Genomic DNA, 20,088 nt, shown 5'->3' on the forward strand with positions numbered 1-20,088 from the left:
AATAAAACAGAATTAGCAGATATGTTCCCTGCCCTTAACAAGCTTATGGCCTAGAGGGACATTCATTCAAGTTGCTATATAATGCCCAGGAATTATTTAATATAATAAGCATATATTGATTTGAAAAGACTAACTGAATTTACGCAGTTACATATTTTATCTTTCGATGGATATTTCTCATAAAGGCTTAAATTTGGTCTTGCTTTCTTTGTTGAAGTGAAGGATGGGAAGTTCAATGACTCATCTCTCTTACCTTCCGAGTCTGCATCCTACATGGTCTGAAAGAGAAACATGCTTAATCAGAGGGCCAGGTGGTTAGATCATCACCTCCAGGCATGCCTAATTTGAGTCTTGCTTCAGCTTCCAAGAGTACACCAATTTATACAGTCAGAGCTTTAGGTGCATATATTACAATATAAGCTCCTTGTGTGGGATTTCTCTGATTTGTACTTCGGTCAGATGGAGAAGCAGCGTGGCTCAGTGGAAAGAGCACGAGCTTTGGAGTCAAAGGTCAAGGGTTCAAATCCCGGCTCTGCCACTTGTCAGCTGTGTGACTTTGGGCAAGTCACTTAACTTCTCTGGGCCTCAGTTACCTCATCTGTAAAATGGGGATTAAGATTGTGAGCCCCACATGGGACAACCTGATCACCTTGTATCCTCCCCAGTGCTTAGAACAGTGCTTTGCACATAGTAAGCGCTTAACAAATGTCATTAGTATTATTAAGTAAAAGCAGCCTCCTTGACTGAGAAAAAACTGGTATTCAGTTCACCACTGAGGACTTGAAACTCACTGGCAGAAGTCCTAGTGAGAGTAAAGATTAGACATCGGTGATGTCCAGCCTGAACCTCAAGAGACCCATTTCCCTCCCAGCCTCAGGCACAACTAGCAGGTGGTGGCCAGTGGGAGTGGAATTGGTTCACTTCCCAGCTAGTGAAGGCCACCAAGAAGCTCTGATACCTGCCGTCTAAGAGAGACAGTGGCCAGATCTCTGGTCAGAAGCCATTCTTTGGCGTGAACACAGGTTTCTCCAACTGCCATCCTGCCTTGACTTCCACCACTTAGGGACATTCGTTGAGAAGGTCGTTATTGGTCTAATTTGGGATCTCCAGAGAGAACAGTAAATGCTTTTTGGGTGCTTCAGCCTAGGGCAGTCAGCAGAGTCCATTCTACTGCTTTAAATCTATCCGGTCCTGGATCTTGGAAGGCTTCAGGAAATCATCTTACTTATTCTAAGCCTTTGGACGAAGAGAGATACTTGGGTTCTTGTTCTCTCTATGTGCTGTTATGCCAACCTTACATCGCCATCAGTTTCACCCTGACTGTAGAGCTCCTTGACTTTGTCTATGCCTCGATGAGGCAGGGAGTTGAAAGAATATAGACTGGAGCCGGGATTAGAACCCAGTCCTTCCAACCCCCAGGCCCGTGCTCTATCCACTAGGCCACATGGCTGAGGAGCAGAGCTGAAGGCAGCAAGCCCTAATGTGGTACTCAGGGAAAAATTACCGCTTGAAGCGGCAGAATGCTAGCTTCCAGAGAAGCAGTGTGGCTCAGTGGAAAGAGCACGTGCTGTGGAGTCAGAGGTCATGGGTTCAAATTCCGGCTCCACCAATTGTCAGCTGTGTGACTTTGGGCAAGTCACTTAACTTCTCTGGGCCTCAGTTCCCTCATCTGTAAAATGGGGATGAAGACTGTGAGCCCCCAGGGGGACAACCTGATCACCTTGTAACCTCCCCAGCGCTTAGAACAGTGCGTTGCACATGGTAAGCGCTTAATAAATGCTGTTATTATTATTATTCCAGTAGGGACAAAAAGGGAGAGGGCGGGGGAGAGTCAGGAGAAGCAGTGCACCAGGCGAAAGCATCAAGCTCACTATGTGACATCGTTCAACAATGAGCCAGTCTGTAAAGCCTGACTGTATGAAATCAAGGATGCTCACATCCTCCTGAGCAGCTTAAGTTTTCTGGTTAAATTACCCAGCATTACAGACTGACCAGGACTTCACTCTCGCCTTACAAATGTCCTTGCAAGTAGCAATTCCTATGCTGAGGGCAGCCAATCACTCATCCCCTCATCCTGCAGCTGTGCACCAAATCCCTTGACTTTCATGGTAAATCAATCACTCCTGTGACGGGATCACTCTAGTGACGGGACTTTTGTATTGATCCTTCTTTGAAATCCTTTCCATCCTCTTCATTTTGGCATCCCTCCTATGCTCCGTGACAAGAGTCTGCTCGCTCCTTAGCTTGTGCTTCTGTGGTTAGTGTCAGCCTTTAAATCGGCCCGTCAGGGAACCCCCTGCCAGAGGCCATATACCACCTGCCCACGTTCCCATCCACAATCAATTTACCAGTCATATTTATTGAACGCTTACTGGGCACAGCGCACTGTACTAAGCATTTGGGAGAGTACAATGTAACAGAGTTGGTAGACATGTTCCCTGCCCATGACAAGCTTACAGACCAGAAGAGTCCTAATAATAATAATAATTATAGTATTTGTTAAGTGCTTACTATGTGCCAGACACTGTTCTAAGCGTTGAGGTAGATACAAGATAATCGTGTTGTCCCATATAATGATGGCATTTATTAAGCACTTATTATGTGCAAAGCATTGTTCTAAGCACTGTGGAGTTTACAAGGTGGTCAGGTTGTCCCACGGGGGACTCACAGTCTTCATCCCCATTTTACAGAGGAGGTAACTGAGGCCCAGAGAAGTTAAGTGACTTGCCCAAAGTCACACAGCTGACAATGGGCAGAGCTGGGATTTGAACCCGTGACCTCTGCCTCCAAAGCCCGTGCTCTTTCCAGGGAGCCACGCTGCTTCTCCCATATGGGACTCACAGTCTTTATCCCCATTTTACGGATGAGGTAACTGAGGCACAGAGAAGTTAAGTGACATGCCCAGGGTCACACAGCCGACAAGTGGCAGAGCCGGGATTAGAACCCACGTCCTCTGACTCCCAAGCCCGGGCTCTTGCCACTAAGCCACGCTGCTTCCTATCACAGTTTAGCAGAGAGGTTGGTTCTTCTGTCTTAATTCCTTTTGACTAAATGTGGGGTGGTCCCTGTGCCAGTCAGTCAGTTGTATTTATTGAGCACTCACTGTGTGCAGAGCACTCTATTAAACGCTTGGGAGAGTACAATATAACATTAAACAGGCACATTCCCTATATGCAACGAGCTTACCCACATAGTGACTGCCCTGGTGGCCCAGATTAGCTCAGACTTGGGCAGTTTTCTGAGAGCTGCGGCAGCTAAACTGCATCCTGATGGGCCCCATGGTAACAGTTATTTGGGGGGCACCAGTCCTGGCCCAGTTCACCAGCCATTAATGCCTCTCCCACTTGCATATTTACTCTGTTATTGCAGCAAACGTTTTAGAGGCTTTCCAGAGATTTATGTGCCTGCCCTGTGAGCTTCCGCCTGTTTTGCATTCCTCTGTCTCCCTTCCTAAATTAGGATAACCATGAGGGCAGGGATCACGTCTGCTAATCCCCTCATACTGTCCATTTTCCCTAGACCTTCTGCTATTCCGTGGGTAATCGACCTAGAAATTTAGGAAGAAGCAACGAGGGGGCCAGATGATGTTAATGGTTGTGGTAGTTGTTAAGGGCATACTGATTGACAAGCACTGTTCTAAGTGCTGGGGTACATAGGAGATAATCGGGTTTTGACACGGTCCCTGTCCCACTTGATAATAATAATTATGGTATTAAGTGCTTTCTATGTGCCAGGCACTTTACTAAGCACTGGGGTGGATACCAGCAAATCAGAGAGGACACAGTCCCATGTGGGCTCAGACTCAATCCCTATTTTACAGATGAGGTAAGTGAGGCACAGAGAAGTGAAGTGACTTGCCCAAGGTCACAAAGCAGAGACAGAGCCAGGATTAGAACCCATGTCTTCTGACTCCGAGGCCCGTGCTCTTTCCACTTGGCCACGCTGCTTCTCTCTCTGGGTAAAGGGGCCGGGAAGAGGCCAAAGAGTTAAGTCCCCCACAACTGGTTCACTCTCTGACCTTCGTGTCGTTCTGTCTCCAGATTCTCTCTCTCTCTCTCTCCCTCTCTCTCACCACAATTACTATATTGGCACCCAAACTCCCCATCTCAGTCTCCCTTCTGCCACCAACCCCTCATTGGGCAGACCCATTGTTCTCATATAAATATTAACGTATGTTCCTCCAAGATGACTGTATTTTGTATTTCTCCATTTGGCTTTGTTTATTAATCCAATGACTACCCTTGAGAAATATTGATTCTCGCTTCATCCTCGTTGCCATCTGTATTAATAATATAGTGTTCTCTGCAAATTAAAGGAATATATGAATCTTCTGCACCTGCACATTTCAGTTAGGGACTGATGATGGTGAATAACAACAATAATAATAATAATAATTATTATTATTATTATGGTATTTAAGTACTATTATTATTAATCATATTTATTGAGCACTTACTGTGTGCAAAAGCACTGTACTAAGCACTGGGGAAGATCCATGGTAATCGATTGGACCCAGTCCCTGTCCCTCATGGGGCTCACACTCTTAATCCTTATTTTACAGATGAGGTAACTGAGGCACTGAGAAGTAAAGTGACTTGCCCAGGGTCACACGGCAGACAAGTGGCTGAGCCGGAATTAGAACCCAGGTCCTTCTGACTCCCTTCTGACTCCCCGTGAGGGACTGGTACTCTAATCTGTTTTCCGTGTATCTGTCCCAGTGCTTAGTAAGCACTTAATACCAACATTGTCTTCATGAACCATCATCTCTGCATTTGAATCAGTACCTTGTAAGTACATGATATTCACCCCATCCTCAGCCCCACAGAACTTATGTACATATACATAATTTATATTAACGCCTGCCTACCCTTCTGGACTATAAGCTCGTTGTGGGCAGGAAACATGTCTACCAGCTCTATATTGTGCTCTTCCAAGTGCTTAGTATAGTGCTGTGCACCCAGAAGCACTCAGTAAATACCATTGATTGACTGGTTGGTTCCAGCACGTCCTGGAAGTCAGAAGGTCATGGGTTCTAATCCCGGCTCCGCCACTTGTCTGTGTGATCTTGGGCAACTCACTTCTGTGTGCCTCAGTTACCTCATCTGTAAAATGGGGAGTGAGACCGTGAGCCCCATGTGGGACAAGGACTGTGTCCAACTTAATTTGCTTGTATCCGCCCAGCTTTTAGTACAGTGCCTGGCACATAGTATGTGCTTAACAAATACCAGAATTACTGTCATTATTATTTTAGGAAAGATAGTCATTAGAACTATTTTGCAAAGGGAAATTTTACCACTCCAGGGTAACAAAACATGGGACTGGGTTACCAAGGAAGACTCCGTCCTTGAAAAGCTTTAAAGAATGAATAGACAAACAAATATCTTTCCTAAGTGCTTTAATTCTTCACCTCCCTGAAGGCAAAGGTAGGACCAGATTATCTCTCAAGCTTCTTTTCCAGCTGTAGGATTTTCTGTTTTGTTAAATAAAACATTTCCGTTATTGGTTCAAAGAGTGCAGTCTGTGGAATATTAAACACGGTGACTCTGGTGATGTGAGAGGTTGGCTGCGGAGCAGAACTTTCCATGTAACATGCTTTTGTGTTGGTGAAATCCCGACACGTGGTCAAAATGATCCTCAGTACAGCTCTTCATTGTCTCAGGCAACTTCTACATTGGGATTTGAATGGCAAACATTGGAATGGGTTTTTTGTTTCATGCGATGAAATCAGCTTAAATATTTATCTTCCCCGAGGGTCCATAAGGCATTAGAAAATATTCCTTTACAGAATGTTCTGGGCTCCTGTTGGCAGCCCAAATCTGCCTTAATCACCAACCATGCCCAATTTCCCCTTAAAGTCCAGTTAGGACCTTCTTTAATGGCAGAAGATAGAGGAGGACTTCTAGACTGTTAGCCCGCTGTTGGGTAGGGACCGTCTCTTTATGTTGCAAACTTGTACTTCCCAAGCGCTTAGTACAGTGCTCTGCACACAGTAAGCACTCAATAAATACGAATGAATGAATGAGGAGGAGACAAGGGCACTGAAAAGAAAGATGAGCCCTTCGCATATCTTTGTACCCAAAATCTTGCTTATTTCAGTTGGATTCTGTCTAGGTACCATGTAGTTCAAACAAACTGCCTAGCAATGTAAAGTTTTGTATCCCAGCTCTACCACTTGTCTGCTGTGTGGCCTTGGGTGAGTCATTTCTCTGTACCTCAGTTACCTTATCTGTAAAGTGGGAATTGAGATTGTGAGCCCCATGTGAGACAGGAACTGTGTCCAACCCAATTTGCTTATATACACCCCAGTGCTTAGTACAGTGCCTGGCACATAGTGCTTAACAAATGCCATCATTGTTATTCTTATTAAATATTTGGGGCAGTGATTGTTATCCACCTGAATATTTGATTTTCCAGGCATGGTATGGAGGCAAAGCAAAATGGCATATTCATTGGCAGATCTGCCCCCAAGAATCCCTTAGTGATGGAAGAATCCATTCTTTAGGATGCCAGGGTGATACTTCCGGGTTTCTTGAAAAACTTTGGCTGTTTAGTGCTTACTTGTTAATCTCCAACCCCACCATCAGGCTATACCCAAACAGCTATTCTGTCCTTTTGAATTGTGTTTCTTCCATCCCCAAAGAAGAAGAGCTCCCCAAAAAGCTATTTCTGCCTCACCGTCACCACCTGTTCCGTCCAGGAGAAGATTTATTTTCCTTCCATCCATTTCTTCCCTTCCTCCTGCTGCCCATGCAACAAGCCAGAATCAGGGAGTGCGAGCTTGTATGTGAGTTTTCTGGTGCCATGAGTCTCCTGGGTTCTGCCAGTCAGAAGCTGATATGCTTCTCTCACTGGCATACCAGCCACCCATTGCATTATGTCCCTCTTTCTTGGAACTACTTCTCCCGGTTTTCTTCCTCACCGCAGGGCTGGAAGTTGTACCCAGGTTTTCTTGGTCCATTAAGTATTGCTTGGGAACAACTGCTGAAAGAGAGATAAAGCACCCACCACCTATCTGCCATCACTCTCTTAAAAGAGCTGTAAAAGGATTCAAGTGCTGTAACAGAATTGGTGGTGATTTAGGGATAATTTTCACGGCAAGAAATACCCTAGAACCTAGTGTGCCCTGATGTTGCAGGCTCAGTCAGTCTTATTGAGCTCTTAGTGTGTGCAGAGCATTGTACTTAGCGCTTGGGAGAGCACGGTGTAACAGAATTGGTAGAGAGGAGTTGATAGAGTTGCAGAAGGGAGTTTAGAATTCAGTAAAAATGAAGTGATCTCTTGCATCTTCCACATCCCCCTTTGACCTGGTCTGTTTTGTTTGACCCTTGGAAAGAAAATGGTTATGAAATGCTAACTTACTTAATATTGTAATATTGAAGCCAGAAACGCTACCAGATCCTTATGTTGACATTCTCTCATTGCCTTCTTTACTGTTGAAATGATTTTGAATCAGGGGAATAGGAGGGGAGGAGAAAAGTGGAATCTTCCCTCATTTGAATATACTTCCAATTTCCCAGCTCACAAGAAGAAAAAAATAAAATGGAAAAAAAGTTTCAGTAATAATTCTTTTGCTCACAGCCAGCAGGGCATTTAAGCAACACCTTGTTTCTCCAATTCATGTGATGTTTCTGTCGTTTTGTAATAATATCAGTGGAAAGATTGGGATAATTCTATTTATTTTTATTAATGATGTGTATATATCTATAATTCTATTTATACATAACGATCCTACTGATGCCTGTTTACGTGTTTTGACGTGTGTCTACCCACTTCTAGACTGCGAGCCCTTTGTGGTTAGGGATTGTCTCTGTTGCTGAATTGTACTTCCCAAGTGCTCAGTACAGTGCTCTGCACACAATGAGCGCTCAAGAAATATGATTGAATGAATGAGTGAACCCATACATCCTAACTCAGCATCCCCTCAGCCCCCCAAAAAGCAACCCAGCACCCAGGGATGTGATGGTCTTCTCCCTTGTATTAATAATAATGGCATTTGTTAAGCGCTGAATTGAACCTCTGTGTTTCATCGGTGCAGCTAAGCGAGTCTAAAAGTTGCACTGACCTCTGAGAATTCTGTTGCATGCCTGCAGCTCACTTGGTCTGGATGATCCCCAATAGGCCATTTTTCCACATTGGTGCAGCGTTTGTATTTGGTCACCTCAAGTGTTGACGGCTTTGTCATTTCCCCCCAGAAGATACGATGCCGAAGAAGGTGGTGTGTCACTTCAGCGGAAAGACATACGCCGATGAGGAGCGTTGGGACATAGACAGCTGCACCCACTGCTACTGCTTGCAGGGTCAGACTCTGTGCTCCACGGTCAGCTGCCCACCTCTGCCCTGTACTGAGCCCATCAACGTCGAGGGAAGTTGCTGCCCAATGTGTCCAGGTAATGAACCCGCGGCCCTGCCCTGCTGGATGGGACGGTGCGGCTTTTCCCATGAAATTAAAGCGACTCTGGCTGGCTCCCGGATTTGTGCTGTTTAGTTCTGTGCTCCTTCTCTGGGAATCGAGGTGCTTAGCTGCCCTAGGGTTGTCAGGGGTTACGATCGTCTGATCTGGACAGAAAGGGTCAGTTTGCAGACTGAATAATAATAATAATTGTGGTATCTGTTAAGCGCTTACTGTGTGCCAGGCACTATACTAAGCGCCGGGGTGGATATGTGCAAATCAGGTTGGACACAGTCCCTGTCCCACGTGAGGCTTAATAATAATAATAATAATGATGGCATTTATTAATCGCTTACTATGTGCAAAGCGCCGGAGAGGTTACAAGGTGATCAGGTTGTCCCACAGGGGGTTCACAGTCTTAATCCCCATTTTACAGATGAGGGAACTGAGGCCCAGAGAACTGAAGTGACTTGCCCGAAGTCACACAGCTGACAATTGGCAGAGCCGGGATGTGAACACATGGCCTTTGACTCCAAAGCCCGGGCTTTTTCCACTGAGCCACGCTGCTTCTCTAATGAGCTTAGAGGCTTAGAGTCTCAGTCCCCTTTTACAGATGCGGTAACCGGGCATAGAGAAGTGAAGCGATTTAGCCAAGGTCACACAAAGTGACGGAGCCAGGATTATTCATTCATTCATTCATTCAATCGTATTTATTGAGCGCTTACTGTGTGCAGAGCACTGTACTAAGCGCTTGGGAAGTGTAAGTCGGCACCATATAGAGACGGTCCCTACCCAACAACGGGCTCACAGTCTAGAAGGGGGAGACAGACAACAAAACAAAACATGTGGACAAGTGTCAAGTCGTCAGAACAAATAGAATTAAAGCTAAATGCATGGATTAGAGTCCATGACTTTAAGACTCCTAGGCCTGTGCTCCACCCACAACACCGTGTCGCTTCTCTAATGAGCTCATTCTCTGAATGAGACTTTTGCCTGCCCCCTTCCCTCCCCCTAGTTATGTCAGATGTTGATGTGGTGTGGCCTAGTGAAAAGAGCATGGGCCTGGGAAACAGAGGACCTGGGTTCCAATCATGCCTTTGCCACTTGCCTGCTTTGTGACCTTGGGAAAGTTACTTAACTTCTTTGGGCCTCCGTTTCCTCCTCTTTAAAATGGAGATTCAGGCAGTGAACCCCCTGTAGGACTTGGACTGTGTCCAACCTGATTAGCTTGTATCTACCCCAGCATTTAGTACAGTGCCTGGCACATAGTAAGTGCTTAACAAATACCATTAAAAAAAAAAACAGAGTTCTTGAGTTCCCTGAAAGAGAGTGGATATATCAACCCCAACACAGTTGTTAATGCTACTTTCCAGGGGGCTCTGAGGGAAATCCAGTTCTCTTGTTAAGATTGGTTAGTCCCCCCTGAATCTCTCCTTGTGGTCTCTGCCCCTCTCAGCCTTAACACAGTATGTGCTGGAGACCATACTTGATGTGCCCCTTCCACGATTCTCCTGGCTCGGAAGTTTCATTCAATCATCATCATCATCATCAATCGTATTTATTGAGCGTTTACTATGTGCAGAGCACTGTACTAAGCGCTTGGGAAGTACAAATTGGCAACACATAGAGACAGTCCCTACCCAACAGTGGGCTCACAGTCTAGAAGGGGGAGACAGAGAACAAAACCAAACATACCAACAAAATAAAATAAAATTCAATCGTATTTATTGAGCGCTTACTGTATGCAGAGCACCGTACTAAGCGCTTGGGAAGTACAAGTTGGCAACATATTTTGCCAGCATACCTCAAACATACAAGTTTGAGATAACATTGAAGTTACTCAGTCTAATCAATGCCCTCAGTCTTATACTCTCCCAAGCACTTAGTACAGTGCTTTGCACACAGTAAGTGCTCAATAAATACAATTGAATGAATGACTGGCCAATGGAGCAGTTCTGCAGTGCACTGGCAGGTTGCAAGGAGGAATAGGATGTGGGGCCTTGGCTGGAACTCACCCCGAAGTTGCTCATCAGAACCATTTGCTTCACGGATATTCGTTCACCCTCTCTGTAGGTGCCTGGCTATAATATTCTAGGTTCGTTAATCATATTTTTACTCATCATCATCATCAATCGTATTTATTGAGCGCTTACTATGTGCAGAGCACTGTACTAAGCGCTTGGGAAGTACAAATTGGCAACATATAGAGACAGTCCCTACCCAACAGTGGGCTCACAGTCTATAAGGGGGAGACAGAGAACAAAACCAAACATACTAACAAAATAAAATAAATAGAATAGATATGTACAAATAAAATAAATAAATAAATTGAGTAAAAAAAAATATGTACAAACATATATACATATATACAGGTGGTGTGGGGAAGGGAAGGAGGTAAGATGGGGGGGATGGAGAGGGGGACGAGGGGGAAAGGAAGGAAGGGGCTCAGTCTGGGAAGGCCTCCTGGAGGAGGTGAGCTCTCAGCAGGGCCTTGAAGGGAGGAAGAGAGCTAGCTTGGCGGAGGGGCAGAGGGAGGGCATTCCAGGCCCGGGGGATGACGTGGGCCGGGGGTCTATGGCGGGACAGGCGAGAGCGAGGTACAGTGAGGAGATCAGTGGTGGAGGAGTGGAGGGTGCGGACTGGGCTGTAGAAGGAGAGAAGGGAGGTGAGGTAGGAGGGGGCGAGGTGATGGACAGCCTTGAAGCCCAGGGTAAGGAGTTTCTGCCTGATGCGCAGATTGATCGGTAGCCACTGGAGATTTTTGAGGAGGGGAGTGATATGCCCAGAGCGTTTCTGGACAAAGATAATCCGGGCAGCAGCATGAAGCATGGATTGAAGTGGAGAGAGACACGAGGTTGGGAGATCAGAGAGAAGGCTGATGCAGTAGTCCAGACGGGATAGGATGAGAGCTTACTGTACTAAGCACGTGGGAGAGGAAGAAAGAACAGAGTTAGTAAACACATTCCCTGCCCACAACGGGCTCACAGTCCCTCGATGGCGGCGTCCTCTCTCAGGTTGGCTTGGCTGGTTTGTGTGAACTGGCTTTTGTAATAGGGACTGATGTGGGATTGTACCATGTGACAGGAAAGCTGGTTCACAGACCTTAAGGTTATACGGTGCCCGTGGTGGTTAGAAGTAGCATTTGGGTACTGATCAGTTTCCCCAATCCTTCAGTAACTATAAATTCTAACTGGTCTTTAAGGAAAGGGAAAGAAACTTTTTTTTTACGCTTACGTTAAAGAATCTAAAGAGGTGGTGAAATACTAATAGCAATGCCTAAGTCACTTCCGTCTCCACATATCTTTCCACACAAATTAGGTAATGAGTCAAACTCTGTCAAGTTTCCATGCAAACCAGGTTTCATATTATGAAATCTATCCTCACCTAGGCTGAGTCCCAGATCCTCTTGTCTCTTTCGCTGGCCGTGAACCTGTTTGGTACTACAAACAAGTGTTAAAACAGATTTAGTGTTAATGACCGGCGTCCCTTGTATGGCTTGAACCCTGTCGGGGAGCACTGTGAAACTGGGGCTCCCAGTAATCCCAAACCCAGAACAGAATGGTGATTCAGTACCCTTTTTCCCCCTATTTAAACTGTGTGAACCCCCTGTGGAACAGGGATTGTGTCTCACCTGATTATTACCTTCGTGCTTAAAAATTGCCATTGTTTTTAAGGTAGCTTTCTTAGCAGAGTAGCACTTCCTAGGTAAAGAAAACACATTCCGGTTCAGACCATATTGCCTACTGCAGAAATCCACTTCACTCCAAAGGACACTTTACATAGTATCTGCTTCCTAGTCCTTGAGCTGTGGAATACCTTTGAGAGCCGGCAAAGAGAGTTACAGTACTCATCCGATGTAAAGGAAGGTGAGCCCTTAATAGAATTCAATTCAGTCAAATTTATTGAGTGCTTACTGTGTGCTGAGCACTGTACTAAGCACTTGAAGGAGCCTGGAAGACCTATTTCATTTTAGAGGGAGGACTTGGGAAAGTTACTTAAAACTGTGCCTTATTTTAGTGCTTGTAAAGTGTGAAAATACCTGTCCCCTTTCTAGCTTAAAAGGATGTTAGGATGACAGCATATCATTTTGGATTTAAATTCTGGAAACTTATTTGGGAAAAGGCATTTGGTGATACCATTGATAGTAGAGCATGGATCTGGTGGTCAGAGGTCCTGGGTTCTGATCCTGTCTCTGTCTCTGCCACTTGCTGGATGTGCGACTTTGGGCAGGCCACGTAACTTCTTTGTTCCCCAGTTCCCTCCTCTGTAAAATCACGGTCCTGGGAGTCAAAAGGACATATGTTCTAGTCCCAGCTCGTTACTGTGTGATCCTGGACAAGTCACTACACTTCACTGTGCCCCAGTTACCTCATCTGTAAAATGGGCATTAAGACTGTGAGCCCTGTGAGGAACAGGGACTGTGTCCAACCCAAACCCAACTCCAGCGCTCATAACAGTGCCTGACTCATAGTAAGTGCTTAACAAATACCTATTGTCATTATACCTGCTATTCTTTCTACTTAGACTGTGAGCTTCATTAGGGACAGGGGCCATATCCAATTAATAACTATGCATTCACCCCAGTGGTTAATACAGTGTTTGGCCCATAGTAAAGACTCAATAAATATTGAAATTATCATTATTATTATTATCACCATCATCACATTTCCTGAGAAATCCCCAATGTGTTAGGCTTTATTCAGGACCAAAAAATGGAAGTAATGCCTGTGCATAGACTCTGATTTATGTATTTCATGTTAAGCATAATAATAATAAATTCTGTGGTGTTTAAGTGCTTACTATGTGCCAAGCATTGTACTAAGCACTGGTGTAGGTACATGTGTAAACCATGGGAATGGAGTGCGTGAACTAATTGGAAGAAGAATACCTTGAGCCAATCCAGAGTGGCTGCAGCCATTAGTCTTCTCTAGGCATATTCAGATCTCAGGTGGCTAGGAGAAACCTGAGTAAGCCTTTCTTCAAGAAATGAACCTTTCAGCAGCAAAGAAGAGAGGCTGATTACTTGTTGGGAGGACCCCAGGAGACACAAGAGCAGTTTGGCTCTTTTTCAGCGCAGTTAGATTTTACGTTGTATTAGAAACCTGTGGGATAAATAGTCTTGTTCCTGAGGGGAATAAGATGCTGAGACTATCCCATTCTTGATCTGGTGGATAGTGAGAATTAGTGTCCAGGTGTTGGTTACCATGAGTGATTTTGCTATAACCAAAATGTTTCGCTTGTATGGTGAATAAAGGGCAAGAGAAGAACCCTTGCTTGATCCTAACTTAAAGGGAAGGTCACTTGGTTAATGACCTTCACTTTTAAATTCTAAAGATTAAGACTTGCCATCGTGTTTCATAAGCATATTGGTTAGCTCTTGCTAGTCCCACGAAGCAACCCAAGGTGAATCCAGCAGAAAATAAGATGGTCTCTTTGTAGGAGACCTGAAAAGTCTTAATGAAATTGTTGTGGACTTGGGCCCAGCGTGGCATGAATTTAGAACAAGGATTGATAGTTTTCCCTGAATTGGTGTTACTTCATGCTAAAAGAGTGTTTTTTTATCAACGTGCCCAGGTACTACAGTGAGATACTGTGTAAATATAGAGTTAATTGGTGATGGATTTTCCTGAAGCAAAGGATGAGCCACTTATACTGCTCTGGTGCTCGTGACAGCTAATAATTAATGCTCAAATAGGGAGGGATCTCACAGGAATTTATATGCATGACCCATTGTAGCAACTGGGATGGGGGAAAAGTGGGATTGGAAAGCCAGAAGAGGTGGCTGGGGTCCTTGCTGATGTCAAAGTTTAAAAATTTTTTGATCTGATATTGATGTATCAGAGAAGCAACATTTTTTAGGATGGTAACATGCAAAATATAGGAAATTATTCCACATAAACTAATAAATTTCACCTGGTACTGAATTACTTAGCGAAAGTTACTGCAGTGAAATGGTGGTGGTAAGGGGGTGAGGAAATCCATAACACAGTAACATAAGTAGAGAGGATAGCAGGAATGCCTGTTGTTCTCAGCCTAGGTAAAGCTGTGATCAAACATTTAATGATGAGGAACTAAGGAAGTAGCTCATTCATTCATTCATTCAGTTGTATTTATTGAGCACTTACTGTGTGCAGCGCACTGTACTAAGCGCTTGGGAAGTACAAGTTGGCAACATATAGAGACGGTCCCTACCCAACAGCGGGCTCACGGTCTAGAAGACTGATTTCTTACAACTATCTGTAACTATCTGTTACAACTAACAGCTACATATTACTAAAGTAAATGTCCAGTAGAGACTAAAGATAAGCCAAATGCATTGCTTTTCTGTAATCTCTTTGAAAATGTTTCTTTTCAGAGATGTATATACCTGAGCCCACCAATATCCCCATTGAGAAGACAAACCAGCGTGGAGAGATTGAACTTGAAGTACCGATTTGGCCCAGCCCCAGTGAAAATGAAATCGGCCACCTCCCCCGAGGTAACCTTCGCCACACACTGCAAGATGCCTGTCGTTTGTTGGGTCTAGGGGACGTAGAACACGATTCGTTAGGTCGACTGCTTCCAAAAAGCTCAGAGGACCAGTCTTAAAACTGGTCTTTCCTCCACCCTCACAGCACTTCCTGTAGCCCTTGCTGCAAACATTGAAACTGGTCACAGCCTTTTTATTTTTCTAGGATGAGTTAAAAATTAAAAGGTGAAGGCTTGCCAAATGTCTGCCGTCTACTCCCCAGTGTGGTAAGGGGCAAGATTTTGAATACTGTCCCATTCTATCTTCAGAGTCCTAAAAAATTCCACCTCCTCCAGGAAACATTCCCCAATGAATTCCCAACACCCTCTCCTAAAATTTGTGTATTTGGACCCACAGCGCTCAATAAGTATCACTGACGGTGATGCTGAGGGTGGGTCTAAATACACAAATACATAAACCCACCCTCAACATCATCAGTGGTATTTATTGAACGCTGACTGTGTGCAGAGCACTGCACTAAGCACTTGGGAGAGTACAGTACAACAGATTTGGTAGACGTGTTTGCTGCCCACAACAAGTTTACAGTCTAGAGGATTTACACATCTATTTCTGGGCAGTTATTTCTTCTGATATTTCATCCTAGCCCTTCACTCACTCTCCTACCTGATCCTTGTTGTTTCTCCTCCTCCTCCTCTCCCTGCTTATAAACATTTTGTAAGTCTCCCCCCAAGGAGTTTATAACTTGTTCATTCATATGTATTTATTGAGCACTTACTGCGTGCAGAGCACTCTACTAAGCGATTGGGAGAGTATAGTACAACAATAAACGGGAACACTCCCTGCCCACAGTGAGCTTACAGGGGAGACAAAGAGGATGTGTTTTGCTTATACTACAACTTCCGTGGCACTCTTATAATCAAAATAACACTGTAATCAGAATCTGCCCCTTGATCAGATAGTTACCTCCAGAACTGCCATACTGAAGAATGAGTCACACTGGGGTCCTCTTGCTCAGAAATCACCTCTCTACATGTCATTTGACAAAGCATTAGCAGTTATTTGCCCAGATCTCACTCCACTGCCTACCCAAAGTGTATCTCTGCAGTGTGCAATACCTGTTCTAGCTCTTAATAATAATGATGGCATTTATTAAGCGCTTACTATGTGCAAAGCACTGTTCTAAGCGCTGGGGGAGATACAAGGTGATCAGGTTGTCCCACGTGGGGCTCACAGTCTTAATCCCCATTTTCCAGATGAGGGAACTGAGGCTCAGAGAAGTGAAGTGACTTGCCCGAAGTCACACAGCTGACACGTGGAGGAGCCGGGAATAGAACCCATGACCTCTGACTCCAAAGTCCGGGCTCTTTCCACTGAGCCACACTGCTTCTCTTAGAAAAGAACTCCTAGCCTGGCGTCATAAACGGCAGAGGGTATAATCCCAGGACTTCTAAATGATAAACCAAGTGGACGGAGCGGTAATAGAGAGCCCCAGCATTTTGTTGGAATGATGGACCAGTAAATGTTGTGATTGTTTTGGCTCAAAGGGCTGAGGTAGGGAAAACGGAGGTCAGGAAGGAAGTTTGAAGAGTAGATTCTAAAGTCCCAGGCTTTCCTTTACAGTAGACTGCGGAGGAGAGATTATGCAAAAATAAAAGCGTACGAGAGATGGTTCCACAGTAAGAGGCAGCCGATCAAAAGTTATTTGTTCTGTCAAGAATTCTTCCTTCTGCCTTTGATGTTTTCTCAGTGGGTTATCAGCTGAAAAACAAAGCTGAAAGGAGGGGAGTGAGTGAAGGGTTGTAAGATTTCATTGGAGAAAAGAGTCTGGAGATATCCAAACACTTACCTTGGTCTCATCTATTTCACCACCAACTCTTTGCCCATGTCCTCCGTCTGGCCCGGAACTCCTTCCTGCTCCATATGTGATGGATCACTACTCTTCCCCACCTTGAAAGCCTCATTAAATTCACATTTCCTCCAAGAGGACTTCCTGATTTATCCCTCTTTTCCCCTCTTCTCTCTCCCTTCTGTGTCACTTGTGCATTTGAATCTGTATCCTTCAAACACTTGATAGTTCCCCCATCCACGGTCCCATAGCACTCGTACATCACAACAGTGATTAAATTTATTTTAACATCCGTCTCCCCCACTAGATTGTATGTTCCATGTGAGCAGGGAATGTTTGCCAACTCTTGTCTAAGACTCTCTTGAGCATTTAGTACATTGCTCTGCGCACATTAAACACTCAATTATTATTCATTCATTCAGTCGTGTTGAGCGCTTACTGTGTGCAGAGCAGTGTACTAAGCGCTTATTGATTGAGTAGTTATAAGAGGCTGTCCATTTTCATAGCAGAGAAGAAACGAGGTATCTTTTCTGTTGTGGTAGCCCTCCGTTTGGCTTGGGTTTTGCTAATAAATGGGTCTCCTGTTTCTTTTTCAGATATGGGTCACCTTCAAGTGGGCTACAGAGAAGGTAGTGAACCGCACCTAAATGAAGATACTTCTTTCGACTCTGTTGCCTGGGTTACGGTTCCAGTAGTAACCGCCCTGATCCTTATAATTGCCCTCTTGCTAATCAATCGGAAAAAACAGTGGATACCGGTACCCTGCTATAGAACACCAACTAAGGTAAGGTAACTAAAGCAATCCCATTCTTTTTCAGTATGGAAATTAGAAAAAAAAAAAATGGTCACCCATCCATCTGTAGTCTTCCGCCATCCCTGTTAAGGAACAACTTAGGGTTAAAGGCTCCTACTTAGGAGGATATAATCCGCAATATAGTAAATTAGCTTTTATGAGCTTTTCCAAGGAGCCATTAGACACAATCTAATTTGTATAAATAGAGACCTTGCAAGTTAAACTTTGCCTGATGAGCTTTAACAGCTTGAGATCGTCTGACATAACACTGGAAATCTACCTAAAGTAACATGACTCAGTGGCAAGAGCCCGGGCTTGGGAGTCAGAGGTCATGGGTTCTAATCCTGGCTCTGCCACTTGTCAGCTGTGTGACTTGGGGCAAGTCGCCTCACTTCTCTGGGCCTCAGTTACCTCATCTGGAAAATGGGGATGAAGACTGTGAGCCCCATGTGAGACAACCTGATTACCTTGTATCCTGCCCAGTGCTTAACAGTAATTGGCACATAGTAAGCGCTTAACAAATACCATCACCATCATATTATTATTATAAGAGCAAGGATTGAAAAAATTGCCAAAGAAAGGAAGGGGGAAACCCGCTGTTGGAGAGAATAAGTTTGGGAGATATGCCCAGAAGCAAGGAGAGGATAAGGGAATTGTGAAGGCGGGGCATAAAAGGAAGCTGGAAGTGAAAAATAAGGAAGCTGAGGCAAGGTGGAGACTGGACAGGCTGAACATTCATTCATTCAATCATATTTATTGAGCGCTTACTGTGTGCACCCCAGCCATCAGTGCATTATCACTTAATTACAGTGGATTTTTTTTTTCCTCCTTTTTCAATAGCCTTCATGCCTCAACAATCAGCTGGTGTACGTGGATTGCAAGAAAGGAACCATGGTGCAAGTGGATAGTTCCCAGAGAATGCTAAGAATTGCTGACCCGGATGCAAGATTCAGTGGCTTCTACAGCATGCAAAAACAGAACAACCTACAGGCAGATAATTTCTATCAGACAGTGTGAGGACCTGCGGCGTTGGCGAGGTTTCGAGAGACAGAAAGAGACTGACTCTGCTATTAAAATTAAACTAGAATTTGTGCACTTGCTTAGTGGATTGTATTGGATTTGTGACTTCATGTACAGCTCTAAGACTTTCCTGGGATGGGCTCTGTCTTTACCGCAATGTGCCAGAACAAGCATTCCCACTCTTCCTCATGATAACTGACCAAGTGTTTTCTTAGAACCAAAGTTTTCAAAGTCGTTACGATGCATTCGCTTGTAATTTAGCGCTAGAGAAAGCGGGGTGGGTTGGGGGGCGGGGAGGGCAGTGAGTTATGGGGAGCAGGGGGGGTCCTTGGTGAGTGGCCAGGTGGAAGAGGAATGGGCCGGGCTCGGAGAAGAACGACGCAAAACGAAATTCAAAGAGCCCGCCATCGAGCCGGTGGTTTTTCCCGTTGCTCGCAAGCTGCGTTTGTTACAACAAAACCTAGCCTAGGTGAAAGGAAACCACAAAGTTGTCATTCCACCTCATCAACCCTCAGCACTATCGCCGCGTAAATCAGAATCATTACCAGCCATCCCAGGGGTTGCTTAGCCACAGTTCTTTCTATACAATCAGAATGTGCTGTAGGCAGCGAGAAAGCAAGGAGGAAAAAAAAAAAAAGGTTTTGCAAAATCTCTCTTAAAGCGGGTTATTAGGGATGTATACGATTATACCCTGTGCTGCTTTCCTTTTCATTTCTTCCAAGCCAGTCAGCCGGTAGCTGGCCGAATTAGCAAATGAATGAGACCCCGAGTCATTTCTTGATACGAGCACTGGATCTTTTCTTACAACAGTAGCAAAGGAAGGAAAAAAAAAAATGTCAAAGAACGCCAGGCATGTCCAGGGGCTTTTGTTCATTTGTTTGCTGTTGCTTTCATTTTGTTCTGTTGTGTTGATTGTTCATAGTTTCAAAAGTACGAGAAGATTTAGATTTTTTGTTGGAAGCTCTTGCTTGAAAGAAGACAGCTTTTTAAAAGAACTGTTTTTTTTAGGATTTTTTTTCCTTATTATTTACTGGTTCTACAAACTAGAAACTACTTCCATCCTAGGAAGCTGCTTAATTTTAATTGTATATTATTCAAGCACCTTTTTTGAAGCTCAGAAAAAAAAAAGGAGATTATGCCTCTTTAAACTTTAGCAATTATAGGAATATTTATGTAAATAACTTTACTGCAAAAATCAAAAGTATTTGTGAGTGTGTGTATATCTATATACACGAATATATTTATACACATACAATTTGTATGGGTTTTTTTTTTTTTTTCCCTGTTGAATGTATTTTTATCGGAGGTTTTAACTAGAGCAGAGACGGATGAACAGGCATTCCACATCAGTACTTAATCACATACGCGTTTGGAAAGCTAAAAAGATTTCATTCTACCTTATAGTTTAATTTGAAAATGGGAGTGTGTTTGTGTGTGTGTAAACGTACATGCACACACGTGCGTTTGTGTGTGTGTGGGTGTGTAGCTGTCTGTCACATGCCCATCAGCAGTGAGCATTGCTTTTGCTGTGGAAAAGGGTGTTCCTTTTTTTTGAGGTTTTTATTTGCCGG

The 20,088-nt window shown here is 44.3% G+C and overlaps 1 protein-coding gene across 1 annotated transcript in view; it reads left to right on the forward strand.

Annotated features, from left to right (window-relative positions):
- The window catches only part of CRIM1 (cysteine rich transmembrane BMP regulator 1), a 227,383-nt gene extending 208,595 nt beyond the window's left edge, over positions 1-18,788 (forward strand). The window contains exons 17-20 of the mRNA XM_038771661.1: positions 8,193-8,387; positions 14,745-14,867; positions 17,301-17,488; positions 18,338-18,788. Coding sequence (XP_038627589.1) covers positions 8,193-8,387; positions 14,745-14,867; positions 17,301-17,488; positions 18,338-18,514 — 683 coding nt within the window. The 3' untranslated portion in view covers positions 18,515-18,788. The remainder of the gene's footprint in view (positions 1-8,192; positions 8,388-14,744; positions 14,868-17,300; positions 17,489-18,337) is intronic.
- The last annotated feature ends 1,300 nt before the right edge of the window (positions 18,789-20,088 follow it).

This window comes from Tachyglossus aculeatus, chromosome X1 (genome assembly GCF_015852505.1).
Source record: "Tachyglossus aculeatus isolate mTacAcu1 chromosome X1, mTacAcu1.pri, whole genome shotgun sequence".
In the NCBI taxonomy this organism is placed as follows: Eukaryota; Metazoa; Chordata; class Mammalia; order Monotremata; family Tachyglossidae; genus Tachyglossus; species Tachyglossus aculeatus.